A 21,453-nucleotide genomic window follows, 5' to 3' on the forward strand; every position below is an offset into this window, starting at 1 on the left:
TGCGTAAAGAAGCATAGACACATGTAGAGCTGCTGAAAAAGTGCAGAGATGCGTAGAAGCACTTAGAGATGTGTAAAGAAGTGTAGAGATGCATAAAAAAGAAGCGCAGAGACTCATAAAGAAGCGCAGAGACATGCAGAAAGCACAATAGCGAGTGCAAGTGAACAGGTATACCTTTATTTTACTCACCGAGACTTTCACTACACACGTTTCCTAATTGGTTTCTAGGAATAGCTTCTAGTCTACCTCTCGCTTGCTAGCAGCTGACATTATAAACCTTATGAACTAATCCTTAAACAGCCATATAAATACGGAGTTCTGTAAAATCACAATGATTTAACTTGCTAGACATGCTTGTGTCAAAGTGTTATGTTGTTTGGTACGTAGCGAATTAATCTATAGACCTGGTTTATACTTATGTGTTAATGTCTAGTTGTGTTGTGATACAGAGATGGGGATTATGGGTAACCGTGACGCATACAGAGACTTTCAGTGAGGATTAATTTGGCTTATAACTGATCACAATCGTGTCACATTCTGTTTATTATTCCTGCAGTGAAACAATGAACTCTCCTTTTCTGTAAATTGTGGTCCCTGAGAAGCCTTAGAAGCATAAGTCAGCCCTTACAAGTCCCTTTTGAATAAACCTGATTATTAATTACGCCATAATGTTGTACACCACAATGGCATGTCAATTATGCAACAACTTTGGTTGTTCAGTCTGGATGTTTTTTGTTTTTCGCACGGTTCAGTGTAAACTCAAACCAGCCCGTCTGGCACTAACAACCATGGTTAAAGTCACAGAGCTCGCACTTTATTTTCATTCTGATGTTTGATATGAACATGAAGCTCTTGACCTGTATCTGCGTGATTTGATGTATCATGCTGCTGCCGCATGATTGGCTGCTTAGATAAATGCATAAACGTACAGGTGTTCCTAATAAAGTGGACGGTGAGTGTATCCTTTGGGAAAACAGTTTTCATGCTTTTTTCCCGCAGTATAGAGACATAGGAAGCGCTCTTTTCTGTTGTCAAACCAAAACAAACCAAGTTCTGGCCGAGGTTCAAACTCAGAACTTTAAAACGTAGACAGCGGTTAAAAGGACGTGTCAGAGAAGCGACATTTCTAGGGGATTGATGTAAATTTAATGAATACATCATGTGCAAATTTTCTATTTAAATAAGGTGTCCTGTATGTAGTACATATGGAGTTATTAGTGTCAGAAATATGCATACACCATGAAGACACACAGGTGCATTTTTAAAATGTGCATTTCTTTTGTTGAGTCGCTGGGAAACCACCTGAGCGGACACATCCTGGTTGGCTGCCTCTATAGCGCCATGTTAGTGCAGTTCCTCAATCCTTTTCTGGACTACTCTAGACTCCAGACTTTCTCAGGTTCATGTAGATACTAGGGCTGCACGATTATGGCCAACATGAGAATCACGATTATTTTGATCAATATTGAAATCACGATTATTTATTGATTTTAGGGACAACATATTTTTATTGCACTTGCACATTTAAATAAACAAACCTGCTTTCACCTCCATGTTGTGCTACATTCCTGCTAATGTACAAATCTTTGCATCAAATTAGACTGATCCTTAAAATACATCATCTCGTAGAAGCAAAATATAAATAAAATTGTACCAAAATATAGGATAAGTAAAGAATAAAAATTCCATCAACCAAATGAAAATATGCATCAAATATAACAATACGCAACCAAATGAAAACCATTCAGGCGTCTGTAGAAAAGGCAATAACAGTGTTTACAGGACGAGAGACGCAACCAAATCACTCCATACAACGGTGCAGGGAGGACGTCATTTTGTACCGGAACCCGGAAGTTAGCATCACACCGGTTGATGCTCGACAAAAACCCAATAGGATTTTCACCTAGGCTTTTGGATTATTGCAAAAAATAAGATCTGTGATCAAAAAGAGTTTACAATACTAACACAGTCATCAAGATCATTTTCACAAATGAACACAACCTTTATGAAGTTTGAAGCCTAAATACAATCGGCAGAAATGAACAGCTAACCGTACGCTATAAACGAACTACACCACGGTCGCTTGACTTCAACGTCACCATCACCAAGCTTCCCACAACTTGATTTAAAACATTTTCCATAATACGGATTTACTCTATGGATGAATCTTCATCAAGGTTTTTTTGGGGGAACTGTGCACAGCAAACCTGAACCAGTTTATCTGCAAAGTTTTATGCTGTTCGGCGTGATGACGTTTAATGTCCCCAGCGTTTGTAGTCCCATTTAGCAACATGTTAGTGTCATGATTTCCCCTTGCACAAGTGCTGGAGCTCACAGCATGCTCTTTTAGTGACATTGACTTTGTTTACTATCTACATGTGCATTTGTTATGATTTCTGTCCTGTCTCCGCCCCTGTATTGGTTGTTCCCTTATGTGTCATCCTTAGTCTCAGCTGTTTTGTGTTCACCCTTAATTACTTTTGACATTTGAACTCCTCGTGTCTCATTGTTCGACGCAAAGTATTCTGTGAGTTTTCCGTGTTTGTTTCCATGAGTTTTTGTTCATAGTTTCATGTCTCATAGTTTTGATTGTGTTCTCGACCTCGTTGTTGGATTCTTGTTTAGCCTTGTTTATGCCTGTTTGTCGATCACCTGACCTTCTGCTTGTTTTTGACCACGCTGTTGTCTCACGTTTTGGATTTGTCTGCATCTCTTCAATAAAGGTCTTATCTGCACTTGCATCCTTGTCCTAAATCCTCATTATGTGACAGTTAGCAATCACCTTTTTCAATACACGTAAAAGTTGTTTTTTTTTTTTTTTTATTATGAGAGGGGTTTTACTGGCATATTTTATGTCATAGAATAAAATGTGAAAATATTTTGAGCGCGTGTTCACCACAGACTTTATTTCAGGCCTTTAACCAAAATCCCATTCAAAAAACCCATTGACACTGGGATGGAACCGGAAGGGCTCAAATGTTAACTCGTTTCCGGGTTTTGGCATTACAAAATTACGTCATCCCTGTGCCACTCTTCGGTGATTGGCTGTAAGTTTAGGACACACTTGATTTGAGATGCAGCTGAGTTTTCTATGAGTGGAGGACGGACTTTAAACGTCTAAATCATAATCGAGATTGATATTCGATTAATTGTGCAGCCATAGTAAATACCATCAGAGCCCATGTCCTTTGTGTTCTATTCAGTATTATATAGCAGTATTGTTGCTCAGCTTGATGTTTACTGTGCTCTCAGGTACACCCTTTGCTGACATTGCTGAAATTCCTCCTTGTCAGAGTGCTGAATTCATATTGTGGTTAAATATGACTGGAATTCATGCCAAGGTAGATCACATGATGTTACAGTAGTTTGAAAGATTTCAACTCCAGCACAGTTTGCCAGTTTTATTCAAAGATATCCAAATATCCTTTATAGAATTCAGTGTTATGTAAGTTACAGAGGGTTTGGAAAGTATTCAGACCCTTTCACTTTTTTTTTTTTTTTAATTTTTTTTTTTTTTTACACAGTTTATTAAAATTCAAAATCTGGAATATCTCATTTAGGTAAGTATTCACACACTTGGTTAAGGCACCCCAGATGAAAACTCAAGTTAATCCTGTTTGCTCTGATTATCCGGAGAACTTGCCTGGAGTCCACCTGGGGCAAATTCAACTGACTGGACATTATTTAGAAACACACACACATTTGTGTGTATAATGTCTCACAATTCAAAGTGCATGTCAGACCAAAAAACAAGCCATGAAGTTCAAGGAACTCTCTGTACACCTCTGGGTGAGGGTGTAAATCCATTTCTAAAGCTTTAAGGAGCACAGTGGCGACCATCATTGAGAAATGAAAGAACCACCAGGACTCTTCCTAGAGCAGCTGTCCAGCCAAACTGGGTTAGAAGGGCCTTGGTCACCTTGGAGGGGAGTCCTTGAGTCTTTTGTTCTCCTGGAGTGTTAATATCAGTATTCAAACAGGAAGTATTTGAGAGCTGGAGTTGAGTGTTGGAATGTCCCTGGTAGAAAACCATTAGGAAGAATTTATATTTAAATAAGTTGGGGACTGGCTCTGGATAGAATGCTTGTGAACTGCTTGAGGGATACTTCCCAACCAACAAGTCTGAGGCTGCAGTCTCTTCTAAGGACTGCTATTTTCCATTCAAGGCTTTCAGGCCTAACGTAAGATAGGTACTAGCAGCATTTTAACCATTTGTCCTGTCTTTATCTTCTTTGTGGCTTATCACTGGGTGGTTTTTTTTTTTTTTTTTTTTTTTTTTTTGTTTTTTTTTGCAGGTTGGAAATTCTGAGTAAAAAGTATTTCACAAGAGGTTCTGACTGACCAGGACACTACTTTAATGTCATGCAGACTGTGTGAATTATTAGGGATTAAGCTGATATGTACCAGAGTTACAAGAAATGCTTAAAAACATTATTCTTAACTTCTTGCACGATGACACTCAAAATTAGCTCGAACCCCTGTGTGCGTCTCAGTCCACTCTGTTCCCCTGTTGAGAGCTACTTAGTTGCCCAGTTGCAAGTCGCACAAATCTCTTAGAGCACCACGTTGAGACTTGGTGTGGTGATTATGCACAGACACACAGCAATCCCAAAGACGAGTCCAATCAGGCAGGTTGGAGTAGAAGGTATCTGGGCTTCCGCTTGAGCCGTTGGGTGGTGCGTCCTCAAATTGATAAGATGCCAGCGAGTGTAGCGTGCCCGAGACTCAAGACCAAAAACTAGTCCGTACAGGATTTGAGTTTTTTTGTGATTGTTGTGGCCAACAGTGCTTGATTTTGCTGCGGCTTTTTTCAAAATGTGCGATACAACGTGCAGAGTTTTTTGTGCTACTTCATTTGGCGAAATCTCAATCGCACGAAATAGTTCTGCACGATCTTTCGCAGTGTTGTTTGTAGGTACATGAGACTTTTTAGCTGTACTCATGTTCGACGCACGTGAATCGAAGAGGACTGATTGCGTATTGTGATGACGTCAAATCTTGAGCCCAATCTGCAGACAATCTGCTGTAATTCGTATCAATCAAGAAAACAAGTATTGACGTAATTCTTCCCGTGTTTAAAGTTGAGTGTGATGTAGTGTAGTGTTGAGTTGCTGACTGAAGACACTCACAGAACAGAAACCTGCTCACTTAATCGTGGAATTGTCTAAATGTTTGAAATGTTCCATGTGAGCTCACTGCAAGGCAGTTTCCCATACAACTGTCCTCTGACCTCTTAACTTTTATTTTAAGTTGTTCCAAATAACTAGAAAAGCCAAAAGGAAAGATCCAGCGTGTTTAAATTACACTCTGTGTGAGAGTGCAGGTCAGGTATTTTCTGGTGTTTGAGACTGGGTTAGGGTTAGCAGGAAAGATTCAACCTTCGGGGTTCTGCAGACTGGTAGATGGACTAATTTACTCCTGGTGTTCAAAAAAAATACTTCTAGTCTACAGTGGATATAAAAAGTTTACACACCCCAGGCTACACCAAGATAAACCGTGTTGGATCTTTTCCCACGATTTTATCACAAATTTAACAGGGGTGTATAAACTTTTTATCTTCACTGTATCTAATCAAATATGACATAAAATCATATCATCCTGCACACTGAGAACAAGTTGGCGGAGGAATTTTAAATCGAACGTGTCTTTTTAAGTTGAAGAAAAAAATCTTTGTTGTTGCTCTGACTTTTTATGCCGTTTGATGAAATAGTGGTTGAAAGTTGTTTGTAAAGTTGGATTTGTTTACATGGAGGTGTGATTAGGAGTAAGCAGGTAGGTTATTGTAGTATTTCTGGAGGAGCGGTATGAGTTTTCTCTCTGGGAGGCAGTGAGCTCAGCTTCCCTCTGAGCAAACGGTTCCAGCAGGGAAGGGGTGGGAGACGGCTCGAGCATGGCATTCGTCTGTTTTGAAACTCACTCTCTCTATGTCACCACCCCCTCCTCCTCCCTTTCTACTGCTACTTTTCCGCTCTCTGAGCCTCCACGAGGGCCTCTTTTGATGTAAGGCCGTAACTCGTATTTCCTGACCTCCGTTTGCTCAGAATTCCTGCTCAGGATCCCTAGACTGTCTCCTCAACCCTGAGTTCAACAAGTGACATCTCACCAGCATGGCTGCGCAGTAAACACAGTAGAGAGTGTAAACAGTCTTGCTCATGTCTCTCATTCTCCTTGTGTATGAGATGATTAGGATAGAATGAGCTCTACAGGATTGAGAGATCCATCTCTCTCTCTCTCTCTCACTCTCTCTGCCCACGCTGCCAAAATGATTCAGTAACCAGAGCTCGCCTTCCTTTCCCTAAGCTCAGCTTCCTAACACCATCTCAGGTGCACAAGTCTCAGGTCCCCCCCCATATTTCCTTCCGTCTGTTTTTTTTTGCAGGGGAAGAGTGAGTTCTCCAGAGTGCAGGTATCTGTTTATGACTAGATGTGTTCCAGTTTCACACTGATTCATGTTGTGATATGATATTCAAATACTATTGTGAACCGTTGAAGATGAAACCTCCTGTGTAGCGGATGGGTTTGTTTTGGTGTTTGGAGAAGTTAGTGATTTTTAGCAGAATTATATTAAGGGTGCGATTTTCTTTGAGCACGGAGTTTCTGAGCCGGGGGCGTGTCATAAAGAAAACATGGTGGAATCAATGGATGCAACGTCTGTTAAATTTGCTTAAATTGAATGTTTCCTCATCTCAGAAGGTGATTTCAGTTATGTGTTTGGTTTATGCAGCAAGTTATTGTCAGGCTTTTTATTTACAATAAAACAAGCTGATTTCCAGCACAGAATACAATAAGGTTGTGCATTCACGACGTAAATGATAAAGTTTACAGTGGCTTCATAAGTTGATTAAAAACATAAAAAAAGCAAAACACATTCTTTGTTCTTCATTTTCTACAAGTACAGTTAAAAAAAACCTTGCAGTATTTTTTTTTAAAGCTATTTAAGTGAAGATACACCGCCATCTTGCTCCGACCAAAATGACCTGAACGCACCTGACGTTGTAGTTATGACTTCCGAACTTATAAATACGAACTACCAGGGAGGACTTGAACACGGAAAGAATTTTTTCTTATGACACACACCTTCCAGCTTTTCTAAGAAGACATTTTAGCATTTTAGACACTAAAAGCAGTTAAACCTCCATGATCACCTGGGTTCAGTGTAAACATCCTTTTCCCTTTGTTTTCATGTCGGACCATTTTCTTTTCACCTCACTTTTCTTTTCACCTCACTTAATTCATACACCTTTATCTGTAATTTGTTTCCAGATTTTGGCTTTTTCACATCCTGTTATGCTGCACAAAATTTTACTGGCGTGACATGAGTCAAAAAACGTTCACTTCTGACTGAGAAGTTCTTTTTCTTTTGCTGCTTTTTCCTCATTTTTATGCTTACAGCTCTATGAAAGTGCAAAGTGTTTATCCACACGATGCACACGCGTCCAAAGGAAAACTGCAACTTCTGCAAAAGAATTTTTAATTCAGTTTGCTCTTTGAAAACATTTACACACAAGTTTACTAAAAGATTAATAAATGAGGGTTGTTCTAAACATTATAAAAATTGACAGGGATTTTCAGGCATCTTTACATAAAGGCATGTAAACATAATTTAAAAAAAGGTTCTGCAGCACAAAGGGAAGGTTTTTTTTTAGCACCTCAGACGTTTCTTTGACAGCACGTCCACTCCTTAGCACCTCTTCATCATCATAGAAGGAAATCCATCTAGCGGTCAACCATCAGTTTCTTGTAGTTCAGCTGATTTATGAAGAGGAAACCTGCTCCCATTTAACACAAGGTTTCCTTTCTGGATATCTGTCAGTGAGAGCTCTATAGACTTTCAGAACAGCAATCAGAGCCTCATATGTACGCTACCACGTATGGATGAGGCAGGATAAGTTTGAAAAAGGGAGTAGGCTGTTCTCGCTTTTAATGGAATGTCCCAGCTACTCCTAGCCCATTTCGTGTATCAGTGGAGAATGTAACCCACCAATTACCTTCCAGTGCTGCACAGATGGTGTGCTTCTTCTCTGGTTCTTCATTAACATGTAGTGCTCACAAATTAGCATGATGAGGACAGATTCCACAAGCATGGGTTGGACGCATTTGTGGCTGGACAGCACCATGGATCAGATCAGAGAGGCTTTTAGTTAGTGATTCATGCTGTGTGTTGCATGTAGTCATCTGATTTCAATGCTCTCACCTTCCTCTGTTTTACAAGCAAAAAAAAACAACCCAACAACATGACCTTTTATTGTGCATCCTGATTTGGCTGGATGATTATTTTTCTGTTGTGCAATTTGTTTTTTGATTCATAGCTACACTGGTTTCCTACCCTCAGCTTATGTAAATCAAATGTTCTTACCCCCTCCCCCCCTCCCCCCCACCTCCGTCTCACTGCTGTTGATTTGTTAATTGTTGATTGTTTATTTGATCAACTGAACAGTTTTCTCTCCTACAGCTTTGCGTAATAAGCTCAAAATGAGTGCCTCTGGAGAGAGTGCCCTTGACCCTGTCACCCCGGAGTCACGCAAAAGGAAAGGATCTCCTTGCGACACCTCTGGTCCGAGGTAAGTTTGAATGACCTGATCAAGTCAAGTGACTTTTATTGTCATTTCAATCATATACAGCTGGTACAGTACACTGTGAAACAAAACAAGGTTCCTCTAGGACCACATTGTTTCGTTTCGTTGTTTCATGATTTACATGATTATGTGTAGAGGTCGAATGATGGATCGTTTTTTCTGATAAATCTTCACTGTTTACCGATTGCTGGAACTATCAGCCATTGGCAAAAATCCACACAGATTTAATATTTTATTAATATTTATATATTTATTTAATTAAACAAATCGGCAGGTAGGTACTGCCCAACTTAGTTATCTTTAAAATCCACTACCTTTAGTTATGTGAAATGTTATTGTAATTCTCCATTTTAAAATCTGAGAGCACAGAAGACAGACACTCGTTTTAGCATCAGAAACTGCAGTGATTGATCCATTATACTGTACTAAGCCTAGCTAGTGTTTAAAATATACAGTGATGCACAAAAACAATAGTCAAGCTACAGTACAGGTTGTACAGTCCAGGACTATCATGGAGCTCTACTATGAGTACAATTAATGAAAGAAAGCTAATGAATGAGTGATGTGTTTTACCTCAGCACCTGAGACTGCCAGTGGTGTTGAGATCAACTAACACTGCTCATCACTGACTCTTTCCTATATTGTGTACTAGATCTGTCCAAATGACTGAAAATCTGCATTTTCAGTTCAAAACAAGATTTGGCCAAGAATAAATATTTCTGTTCAGTCTCTAGATTAAATGTGATGTGAAGGCATCTGAACTATAGATGTGTTCAAATAATGTGCAGTAATTTATTTGTTTAAGGTGATTCAGTACATGAATGAATGTAATTTCAGTAGTATGAAATCAGTATTGTATTAGGAGACCAACTAATCAATAATGACATTTGTTGACGATTTTCATAATCGATTATTATTGATTTTATCGATTAATTGTTGCAGCTCTAATTGTATGTTTTTTTAAAATGTTGTCTTTGAATGAACTTTCTTCACAGGGTTTCTGGGTTCAGTCTTACAGACAGGGTGATGAGCTCGGACATAGGCCTGTCACGATAACTACTTTTGTTGGACGATGTATTGTCCCAGAAGTAATTGCTATAAATGATATTATTGTCATTTTTAAAACCATTTTATGCCACTGGTATAACGTTAATATAATAGATTAGCTTTTGTCTTCTGACGAAAATATCCTTTACCGGGCTCTACAGTCCGACCATTTCACTCGCATTTGCGACTGAAAAGTACTTTGTGCGACTGTGAAAAAATATTTAGTCACACCGGTGTGAGTGACCTGTTCGTAGTTGTATAATACAATCTGAATAAAAACAAAATGCATCTACACCACGCAACAGTTACTTTCACACTGCTTTTCCTCTCCTCAGCCAACCGAACAAGTGTTTAAATACTGCAAAGAAGCCATTATGATGAAAAGAGTAACTCTGTACATAATCTGCTTCTTTCAAATCGCCATCTATTATTGATCCCACAAAATGACCTGCACCAGCGACCTGCTCATGTAGAGGCAGCGGTAAATTAATAATAATGTTAACGCTACAAGGTGGGTTTAATTCAAACTTCTTTATTAAACAATTCCTCACCAGTCATAATCAAGAGTAGCAACTGTTCAGTCTGTAAACGTACAGTACACTGCTGCTCTCCATTCAATAACTCTAATAGCGCATTCACTTTATTTAAACTCAGGGTTGCCAGATATCACTAGAAGGAGTCAACTCCAGTTTCCATGTTTTGATTTAATCCCTCAAAATAACACACTATTATCAGTAGACAGGGCAACACTGTACTGGGGAAACCCATCTAAAAGGAACAACTGATAAACACACAAACAGAAAACTAATAAAATGTAAAAACAGAAAATGTGCTTAGTTCTAAATAAATCATTTAATATAAAAAATAGATACTAGAATAACTTCATAAAATATAAATAAAATGAGAAATTAAATAATGTTTAATTTCTATGGGTTGTATTTTATATCAATTTGACATTAAGCTTAGTTCGCTATCTCCTTAGAAAGCTATTAGCCTTTTTCCTAATATGGATCATGCTTGTGTTAATCTACTTTTAATTAGGACTCTTTATTGTTTAAAATACTTAAAAATAAATATTTTATGCTTGTTTATTTGTCAATTAACCAACAGTATTTCTCATTGCTATTATTGACCATGAGCAGAGAGCTTACATTTAACTGCTTATGAAAGACCTCCTGATTAAAGCTTAAACAAAAAGAGATTGGTATCTGGATCGGTATCAGTCGTAAAAATCCTGATCGGTGCATCCCTAATGAACACCATTACACTAACACCATTACACTAAAGCGCTTTGCATCTTATGAATTCACCCAATCACATCCTATATGAGATTATTCAGATATATACACAATATATGCAGAGCGGTTCAAGAACTGACTCCAGCCCAGAACCATGACAGTGGAAAATGTCTAATAGTGTAGCTTTAAATATATTTACATTTATTCACTTAGCAGATGCGTTTATCCAAAGCGACTTACAAATGAGAAAAATACAAGCAAAGTGATATATCAAGCAGAGAACAATACAAGTAGTGCTACTATACAAGATCCATTAATTGAGTTCCAGAAGAAGCAAAGTGCACAGAGTAGAGGTGTAAGTGCAATTTTTTTTTTATGGGTTGGTTAGGTGTTCACGGAAGAGGTAGGTCTTTAGCTGTTTTTTGAAGATGGTGAGAGATTCTGCGGTCCCGATTGAGGTTGGAAGTTCATTCCACCACTGAGGAACAGTTAGTGTGAAGGTTCCGGAAAGGGACCTTGTGCCACGCTGAGTGGGAACTACTAAACGTCGGTCGCTAATTGATCGCAGATTGCGTGAGGGAGCGTAAGCCTTCAGGAGAGAGTTGAGGTAGGAGGGTGCTGCACCAGACAAGGTCTTGTAGGTGAGCATCAAGGCCTTGAATTTGATGCGGGCAGCTACAGGAAGCCAGTGGAGGGAGATGATGAGGGGTGTGACATGGGTTCTCTTAGGCTGGTTGAAGACGAGGCGTGCTGCAGCATTCTGAATCATCTGAAGGGGTTTGATGGAGCTGGCTGGGAGGCCCGAAAGTAATGAGTTGCAGTAGTCCAGTTTTGAGATAACAAGAGCCTGGACTAGTATCTGTGTAGCCTGTTCGGTGAGGTAGGGTGGGATTTTCTTGATGTTGTACAGGATGAACCTACAGGACCGTGCAGTTGTTGAGATGTGGTCTGTAAATGTCAAGCTGTCATCAAGAATATTGTCGTCAATATTTAAGAGGAGCAGACTTCAAAGACTGAACATTGAGGTTTATTGTATTTGTTTACAAGGTGGAACAGGTTAACAGCTGTTGTTTTTTTTTTGCATACAGCCTGTAAAATTAACTGAAAATATTAAATGTAGTTTATCAGAAGGATAATTTGTCATGGCTCACACTGTGTTCCTAAATTCTGTCATAATTGACAAGCTCAAGTTTTCTCAAGCCTTCTTGTGTTATATTGTGGCACGTTAATGTTTCCATCTCTTAAAAAACAACGTTTTTACGTTTAGTCAGTAATTCGTTTTGTCATATTAATTAATTTTAGTCACTTTTACTCTGACTAAAATGGGATTATATGAATATTAGTCAACGGCATTTTAGTTGAGGAGAAAATGCAAAGATTAACCCAGATATTCACACCTTTTTATATATTAACTTGTATCAACAAAAACACTGGCCTTGTTATGAAAACCTGAAATAACATTACAATGAGACGCTACTGTAATACGATCCTGTGAATTCTTTATGCTTTAGTTATTCATTGTCCGTGTTAGGAGGTGGCTAGGGAGAGGGAGGTCTGGGCATTTCTGCTTAGACTGCTGCCCTTGTGACCTGGACCTGGATAAGTGGAAGAGGATGGATGGATGGATGGAAGTTTGGAGTGCTTTAAGTGTTTTCTATGAAAGTGTTAGAGGGAAGAACATGAATAACAATGTGTTTATAGTAGCTTATTTGGTAGTATAAGATGGAGTTTGTGGAATTTGTGGTAATTACCAGAGAAGGTGTGATGTGTGAGTAGATGTGGTAGGTCTGGGTGAGGGATAATTTCTCCTGAACAAGGCCTTGGTAGAGCTGATGTAACCTCCTGTTTCTACAGCAACCCCACGCAGCACCTGATCCACAAAATGTGCCTGTGTGCAACCTTGGCAATGCACTGACCTACTTTCTTCGCTCTCCACACACACACACACTCTCTCATAAGTAGTGAGTCATCCATATTCCATATGTACATGTACTCGATCACCTCAGATAAGCCCTCTCCTTGGTTCTCACATTTAATTTTAGTCATAAGCACATGTGCAAGAGAAGTACCGTATATACATATGCATGCACGCGCACACACACACAGGCATTTTCACTGGAATACACAGATTAGCCAACCGAGTAGAGAATGTTAGAGTAAACAGTCCCTGCTGTAACACATCTACCCTACTTTGATTCGTCCTTTCCGCTTTGGCTATTGTCTTTTCCTCCTCTGAAATGTTTTATTTTTCTTTTCATTTTCACTTTCACACAGTGGAACACCAGGTACATGTGCAACTGTGGTTGTATGAACACTGGAAAATAGCCAGTGGTGAAGAATACACACGTACATCTTTCTACATTCTGTGTGCACGCATGCCGAAACCTGTAACAAAGATACAGAAAGACCATATGATGATGTATTTGATAGAAATAGCTATCAAATTGTCATTTGGCCATTGTTTCTTCTGGACCTTCTTGGGAAGTTCCTGCTAGATCTGTGCTGGTTCCCGAATGACAGGGGACCATAGCGGTTATCCAGTGTTATCCAAAGAACCCCAGTTGTACTGGTATACTAGTATTCTATTTCACCCCTCTGAACCACTGGAGCAGAGAATATCACCAGAACAACATAGGAAGGTGTTTGGAGGTTCAGCCAATCAGCAAGATAATGATGACCATCACTGGATCATTCTGTTTCAGACAGGGGAGCTCTAAGTCAGTGTCTTTCCCCCTTTCATTGATGAACAGTTGATCTGATGATTGACTCACCATCACCTGGTCCAAATAGTACCATAGGTGGGTTAATTGAATGTTGGCAGGTGATAACAGATTTAAGCTTGTGAATTAGCACAGTCACACATAGGGAAATAGAGTAGGTAACACTGCTAGGAGCAGAAAACCTAGCTGCCATTTTGGGCACTAGACAGAAAACATGGGTTCCAAGCACAAGGTCAGTCTGGAGTCAACTGGCAACCAGTGCATGGAACCAGTCACTCCCAGGTTTTTTGTTGAATTGCTTGCAAAAAGACAGTTCTTGGATAGACCTACAGTGTTGTGAAAAAGTATTTGCCCCATCCTGATTTCTTCTGTTGTTGTGTCTGTCTCGTACTAAGTAGTTTCAGAAATTACAACAAAATCTAAGATAAAACAAAGGCAACCTGAGTAAACACAAAAAATACAATTTTTAATTGATAATGTGGACTAGACACAAACAGGCCTGATTACTGCAAACCCTGTTCAATCAAATCAACGCTTAAATAGAGCTTTTTCAACAGCATGAAGATGGATTAAAGGTCTTAACTAGTAACACACTATGCCAAAGTTGAAAGAAATTCCAGAAATAATGTGGAAGAAGGTGATTGAAATACATCAAGGGTTACAAAGCAATTTCAAAGGCTCTGGGACTCCAAAGAACCACAGTGAGAGCCATTATCTCCAAATGGAAAATCTCAGCACAGTAGTGAACCTTCCCAGAAGGCTCGACTGAATTTTGCCAAAACACACCTTGATAATCCTGAAACCTTTGGGGAGAATGTTCTGTGTACTGATGAGGGTCCAGTTACATCTGGCGTAAACCGAACACAGAATTCCACAAAAAGAACATCATACCTGCGGTCAAGCATGGTGGTGGCAATGTGATGATGTGGGGATTCTTTGCTGCTTCAGGGCCTGGGCAACTTGCAATAATTGAGGGGAAACATGAATTCTGCTCTCTACCAGAAACTCCTAAAGGAGAATGTCCGGTCTTCAGTCTGTAAATTGAAACTCAAGCGCAACTGGATTATGTAGCAAGGCAATGATCCAAAGCATTGGAGTAAGTCCTAGCCCTAGAAGTAAGTGAAAGACTTCTCTCCAGTTAACGGAAATGTTTGGTCACAGTTATTGCTGCTAAAGGTGCCACAAACAGATTTTAAGTTTAAGGGGGCATTTATTCTTTCACATGGATGATAGGTGTTGGATAACTTTTTTTTTTTGGCTTCAATAAAAACAACTGTATTGTGTGTTTTCTCAGGTTGCCTTTCTTTTATGTTGTATTTCATTTGAAGATCTGAAACTATTTAGTATGAGATATACACAAAAAGGAAGAAATGGCAAATACCTCTATGATAGCAAAAGGCTAAAGATACTGCCTTTACTATCTTTAGCCATTTTTATAATTAACTGATAAAAGTGTAATATTGAGTACATTGTGTAAATTATGGCAGTAAAACTGCCAAGTGCGAAAATAAGGCCACCCTGAAATGAACAGATGCAAACATGGGTTGGTTAGCACAATTTTTGCTTTTAAACCAAATGATAATAGAGAACCAGAAGTTATTTGTAGGCTTTGCAAAAAAAGCATAAAAACCTGAGACTCTCAAACTCCCATATCAAAGTAAACCATCCCAGAGAATCTTCGTCTCTCAGACCTGGCGTTGCAGCCATGTTGAGGCTTGAGCCGAGCAGGTGTTATATTTTACAATCCTTGCAATCTCTCTGATTACCTAAGCTGAACTTTCCTCAGACAGTTAAAAAAAAAAATCTGATAAAAAGGCACTTCAGGGCCACAAGCATGACTCTTGTTGCTGCTCAGGTAGAACCGGATTTGATAATGTGTCATTTTCACAATGGATCACCACATGCATCCTATGCCTCTGTAGTAACACATTGCCACCCATCAAGCTAGAGTGGTGTCTGTGGTAACCCTCTGACAGCAAACTGCTCTCTGATGGAGTTTGTTTTGTGAAAAAAACCTCGCATCTCGAGCAAGTTTGATGGGGTCTTTTATTGACAAGGTCCTGACCCCCAAAACAGGCTCTACTCTAAAGTAGTCACTTCCAAATAAACAAATTTTATGGGCTGAAAAGCATCCCACCAGCTATTGAAACCTGCAACTATATCTCCCTGCAGTTCTTGCCTGATTTCCCACTGAAGCTAAGCAAGGTTGAGCCTGGCCAGTACCTGGATGGGAGATGTCATGAGGAAAACTAAGGTTTCTTCTGTAAGTGGTATTAGTGAGGCCAGCAGGGGGTGCTCACTTGTGGTCTGTGTGGGGCCCCAGTATAGTGACAGGACACTACACTGTAAAAACATCACAGTCTTTTGGATGAGACGTTAAACTAAGGTCCTGAATCTCTGTGGTCATTAAAAAACCCAGGACACTTATCATAAAAGAGTAGGGGTATACCCCGGTGTCCTGGCAAAAATCCCCCATTGCCCTTTCTTTATCATGGCTCCTTAATAATCCCCATCTCTGAATTGGCTAAATCACTCTCTCCTCTCCACTAATAGCTCGTGTGTGGTGGGTGTTCTGGTGCACTATGGCTGCTGTCGCATCATTCAGGTGGATGCTACACACTAGTGGTAACTAACCTTCCCTCCAGGGCTTCTTTTGATTTACAATTGTCCAGCAACGCGTCATTCGAGACCACCCATAAACTGGCAAGAGTGAGGTTTCAAGTCAGACCTGCAGATTGGAGTGATCATCTATTAAAGTGATTTCTACTGACATGATTGTGCTCTTCATACACTGGCAGTGTATTTAAATTTTTTCTAATTATCATCACCTTTAACATTATATGTAAAGTGTTAGATTTGACACTTCATTGTAGGATTATTTCATCTCGTCCACATTTCCTCCTGAGTTTTCTTTCTGCCAATTTTCGGTGGCATGCCTAATAAATATGTTAAACTGATGTTAACTTGTCTAACGCTAGCTAAGGCGATCAATCTTATTTCATATTAATGACCTCAGCATACATTATTTACTGTGACGTAAAGCGAGGGTGCATCATGAGTCCATTCGAGAGCATGTGAGATCTTGGGAAGGGGGCAAGGCATCCAGGTGGTGTTCGTTAATATTGGGGAGTTCAAAACACCTGTGCAAATTATTCCAGAGTCATATGATGATTGGCTGATCTCCTGTTTCACTGCAGAGAACTGAGAGACTGCTCTTGTGTATTTTTAGGTGATAACGTGTACTACTCACAGATCAGATTAAGGATAGTTCACCCAAAATTGTCATCATTCTGTCATCAGTTACTGACCCTCATGTCGTTCCGCTCTTGCGATACAGCGAGACCCGGAAGCGCTGCAATGTTTACAGCAGATGAAGGACACTGCACACAAACTGAGTCACATAGAACAATCTTTGTAACAACATGTCTGCAGATTTGGACATGGAGGAGGACATTTTTTGTCCGCTCTTGCATCAACACAACACGCATGTGTCATGGTCAGAGATATATGCGGAAGTTAAGATATTTTGTGAATAAAGACTTCATTTTAGTTTTCTTTTTGCAGAAATAGAGCATTTATATCGCTTCATAAAAATGGGATTCAACCACTGGTGTCACATGGATTACTTTTACGATGCCTTTTTGGAGCTTAAAAGTTTTGGTTACTGGACTTTAAACGTAGGGACAGAAATCTCCCAGGTTTCATTAAAAATGTCTTCATTTGTGTTCTGAAAATGAACGAAAGTCTTATGGGTTTGGAACGAGATGAGGTGTAATTGATGACAGAATTTTTGGGTTAACTATCCCTTTAAGGCTGTCCGGCTTGGTTAATATAATATAATGGGAATAAACATCACTGGCAGTAAAATTGTTATATTTCACATGTCTAATACACATATGACCAGCCAAAAGCACTGCTATTGTTAGCTGTTACACTCAGAAGATGTTGCTGTTGGGTCACGTGTCAGAAAAACAGTGATGAACAGTGAGTGTAAGTGAGGAGTAGTTGGTAGTGGAAACTGGAGGCATGTCTGTAATTCAGGTTCAGACAAGATGCTCCCCGTTTTACACAGAAATGTAGAGCTGGTGGCCCAAAGACCGACTGATGATGGTTGGTCTAATATTTGTGACATTATTTACATTAGTGTAAATAATGTATGTAAATTAATGTAATGGGGATGATGTCTCATCCATTGTGTATTCCCACCTCTCACCTGGTGTTCCTGGGATCAGTTCTGGTTCCACCTCGACCCTGACCAGGATAAAGTGCTTACTGAGTGAATGAATGAGCTGATTATATTATTGTAATATAGATGTTATGTGACTGTAGACAAGCACATTTTTAAGGCAAAATGGTTCTTATAATTGGTACTGAGTATCATTTAAGCGTTTTTTTTTTTTTTGTTTTTTTTTTTTTAAATATATATTTTTTAACATCGATACTGCATTGATACTTTTTTTATTTGGTAATTATCATGAAATTTCATTGTGACTTCATTCTGATCAGATTACTTTTGGAACATATACGGTTGGGTTTGAAATTATAAACTTACTTAGACTTAGATCCTCCATAAGTGTGACAAGGTCTCTCCACCACTGCTGGTCCTTGGCCAGCGCTTCAGCTTCATCCCAGGATACGCCGGTGAGCTTGAGATAGTTGATGAGGTTTGGCGCCAGGTGGTGTGGGGTCGGCCCTGGCCTGTTGTTGAGTGAATCAAATCGAATTTAATCGTTATGAATTTTCCAAAAATCACTTGATTTGGATCGAAAACCAATCAATCGAGGATTTATTTGATTCGCTGGCAACCCAAATATTCACACCTCTAGTACTGAAGTTTTCTTTTCTTTTCTTTTTAGATTTTTCTGTACTTTGTAGTCCTGAAATGCATTGGTTTGTGCCTGTTGGGTCACTGTCTGTTTTGTCTGTGTTTCTGCAGCGGGGAGAAGTGGCGCAGGGAGCTGGAGAGCCGCTACATTGATGAGCTGGCTGAGCTGCTGTCGGCCAACATGGGTGACCTCGCCAGCCTTAGCATGAAGCCAGACAAATGCCACATCCTCAAGAGTATGGTGGACCAGATCCAGCAGATCAAGCGGCGGGAGCAGGGTAAGCAGCTCACACCGAGTCCCTGTCCTGCTTTTGGCATCTGAATGGCACACTGTGCAGCATCTTCCAACACCATGCTGCATTCATTAACACTTCAGACTTGGTTTGCCTTTCTGAGCATAACCACAAACCCTTTTAGGTACTTCAGTAGGACCATCCTCTATGTAAAGCGCTCCTGAGCGGAACACCTTACACTTGTTTTTCCACACACTCAGTTTACACAAAGGTACATGCACGTTTGATAAATAAGGCCCAGGCTTCTTAGGAGAGAATTAAGAATCTGTGGATTGGAGCAGTTTTACCATGCATGCAGAGGGAATTTTCTGAAAGTTATTTGGAAGGAATTAGTATTACATGATGATTACACGATTAACCGTTTCAGCGCTCATTTGTTTCTGCTCCCCCGTTTCCCCACATTTTCTATTTGTGCTTGCAATGCGAGTAGGTGTTTATTCTTTGTGGTTTACTCTTTAATGAGTATTCAGTCAGTGTAAGGCAATAAGTCATGGTCAGAGACCGTACTATAACACACTGGCGTTTTGATAACACAAGCATGTTCGCTGAACCTCTTTGTTTATCAGCAACGTTGGCACTTAGTGATTATTTGGAGATCTTTGGAAGGTGTGTTGGGACGTGGCCTTGTGAAGATTTCTTCATAAATATTTTTGGCGTAATGATTAGTTTAATTTTCATTAATAATGTGTTCCACGTTCATTTCAGAGGTAGACATGAATCTGCAGTGACGAAGGACTTAATGAACTATTTATAATGTTTTTATAATGAGGTGTGTGGTAGGTATGTCTGACTGTTAAAGACATAGATGATCTGCTTCTTGTTATCCACTAGGTCTAAATGACCTGGAATGAGTCTTTCATGGATCCCTAAAAACATCTTAAAATATATTTTTTAAATGTAAGGTCTCAAAAAGTCTTAAATATGCTGTTTTAAAGTCTTGGGTATAAAATTAAATTCTGAGCGTAGAATTTAAAACATCTTTGTACACGTGGTAATATCTATGAGAATTCAACTTTTGTGGTTTCTCGTTTTCTATGCTTACATACCGAGCTCTGACTCGCGTAACTTTTCACACTGTTTTTGTTTTTCCATGATTGTTGGAGGAGGAGGTGAGAAGGAATTGGAGAAGTGGAAATTCAAGATGAAAAATACCAGGACTAGGTGGCAGCAACAAGCAACAGTTTTGAGGTTAGATAGTCTGCCTGAAGATGTCTAACACCTCGCTAGCTAAGTGTTGATTTGCTCATGATTTGCTCTGGTTTGGAGAGATGCACTCCATTTATAAACAGAATGAATCCAGTTTGTAATCAGATAGCTGTTGTGAAAATCTCCGTTATGCTCCTGCTCCATCACAGCATCATCCAAAACTGAGAAGAGCGCTTACACACTCTGTACAGCGGGCAAAGTTATAAAATGTTTAAATTGCCCTATACAAATCTGTTAGCACCCACAATTCCTTGCAGACTGAGGATGTGCATTTTTCTCCTTTCAATGGATTTTCTGAATAAAGTGTTGACATGCAGCACATTTCTGATTAAAAACAGGCACATTCCAGGGGTGGGAGTCAGAATATTATCTTAATCTGAATCGTTTACATGACTCAATAATAATTAGAATATTGTCAAATTCTGATTAATATCAGAATATTGATGTGCATGTAAACTAAGTCAGTGGTTATTAAAAGACAGAGATCAGTCACGTGAAGAAATGACGACCAGGCTCCGCTAAATTAAACGTGGAAAATTTACCTCAGCTGATGCTGAATGTCTTAAACACATTTGTCAGTGATGTTTTCCATCTCCATCAGTAGAGCAGGTTATAAATGTACAGGTAGATGGGACTTGTTTCTGTGGAGTTGGAATGAAATGTGATAAAAGGAGATAAATGTTATTTAAGCACAGTCCAGTTGAGGAAAGCCTGTGGTATTCAGAAACATATAAAGTAGGAAATGTGAAAGGGTTTTGCAGAGGAGCACAGGCACTTCAGTTTATTTGGGTTTGTTTTGTTCCGGTGTCTACACGGGTTGATTTTCATTTGACCCGGTCTTAAAAAGTGTTTTTAAAAAGCATTGAATTTGATTAAAAAAAACAACAAAAAAAACTCTACAGCCACCTTGTACGCGTTTGCTTGTATCCAGAGAGGTGTACAGATCAGCTGTTGTTGTTTGTCAAATGTGCAGTTTGCCACTGAGCTATAAAACTAAAAGTGCAATCTTCAGACAGCAGGGATTGTCTCATTCACTACCTTAATGGCAAAATTGTTTACATTTGATTTTCCACCTATTTACAGAGTACAGAGACACGTGTACTTCTGTTAGCAATAAAACATTTCATAACCCCTATAGCCACATAACAGCGATTTGAAATGCTGATCAGTTTCACCAATTGTGTAACATGTCACTCATGAAGTTTAGTAAGTGTACAATAAGAGCTGGAGATTCAGCTCTATATCATATGGATAACGGTGTTATTTATCATTGGGTTATAACTTATTTGGTTAACCTAAAGCTAAATTAAGCTAGGAATAGAGGAGTGTCACACACGGAGAATGAAGGGTCCAAGGCTGGTAGAGTTCACTATGAACCTGTCAGATAAATCTGACTGACTGCATGTATTCGTGTACACTGCAGTGGAAAAAGTATTTATCCTCTTTCTGATTTCTTCTGCCTGTAGTTGTTACCAAAAAGAGAGCATTTTACAAGTTTGAATGCTCAGATAGCTCTTAGGAGAAAGGGTGAGGAGAAAGTGTTAGGAG

General features: G+C 39.4%; 1 protein-coding gene across 3 annotated transcripts in view; it reads left to right on the plus strand.

Moving 5' to 3' along the window:
* ncoa1 (nuclear receptor coactivator 1) overlaps positions 1-21,453 on the plus strand; it is a 49,189-nt gene that overhangs the window by 6,705 nt on the left and 21,031 nt on the right. For 2 of the 3 annotated variants that reach the window (XM_017454514.3, XM_017454521.3), the window contains exons 3-4: positions 8,453-8,561; positions 18,518-18,684. In XM_017454514.3, the coding sequence (XP_017310003.1) occupies positions 8,473-8,561; positions 18,518-18,684 (256 nt within the window). In that variant the 5' untranslated portion in view covers positions 8,453-8,472. Of the gene's footprint in view, positions 1-8,452; positions 8,562-18,517; positions 18,685-18,720; positions 19,888-21,453 lie in introns of those variants that run through there. The other variant, XM_017454531.3, reaches the window with a different exon arrangement.

Source organism: Ictalurus punctatus, chromosome 2 (genome assembly GCF_001660625.3).
Source record: "Ictalurus punctatus breed USDA103 chromosome 2, Coco_2.0, whole genome shotgun sequence".
NCBI classification, from domain to species: Eukaryota; Metazoa; Chordata; class Actinopteri; order Siluriformes; family Ictaluridae; genus Ictalurus; species Ictalurus punctatus.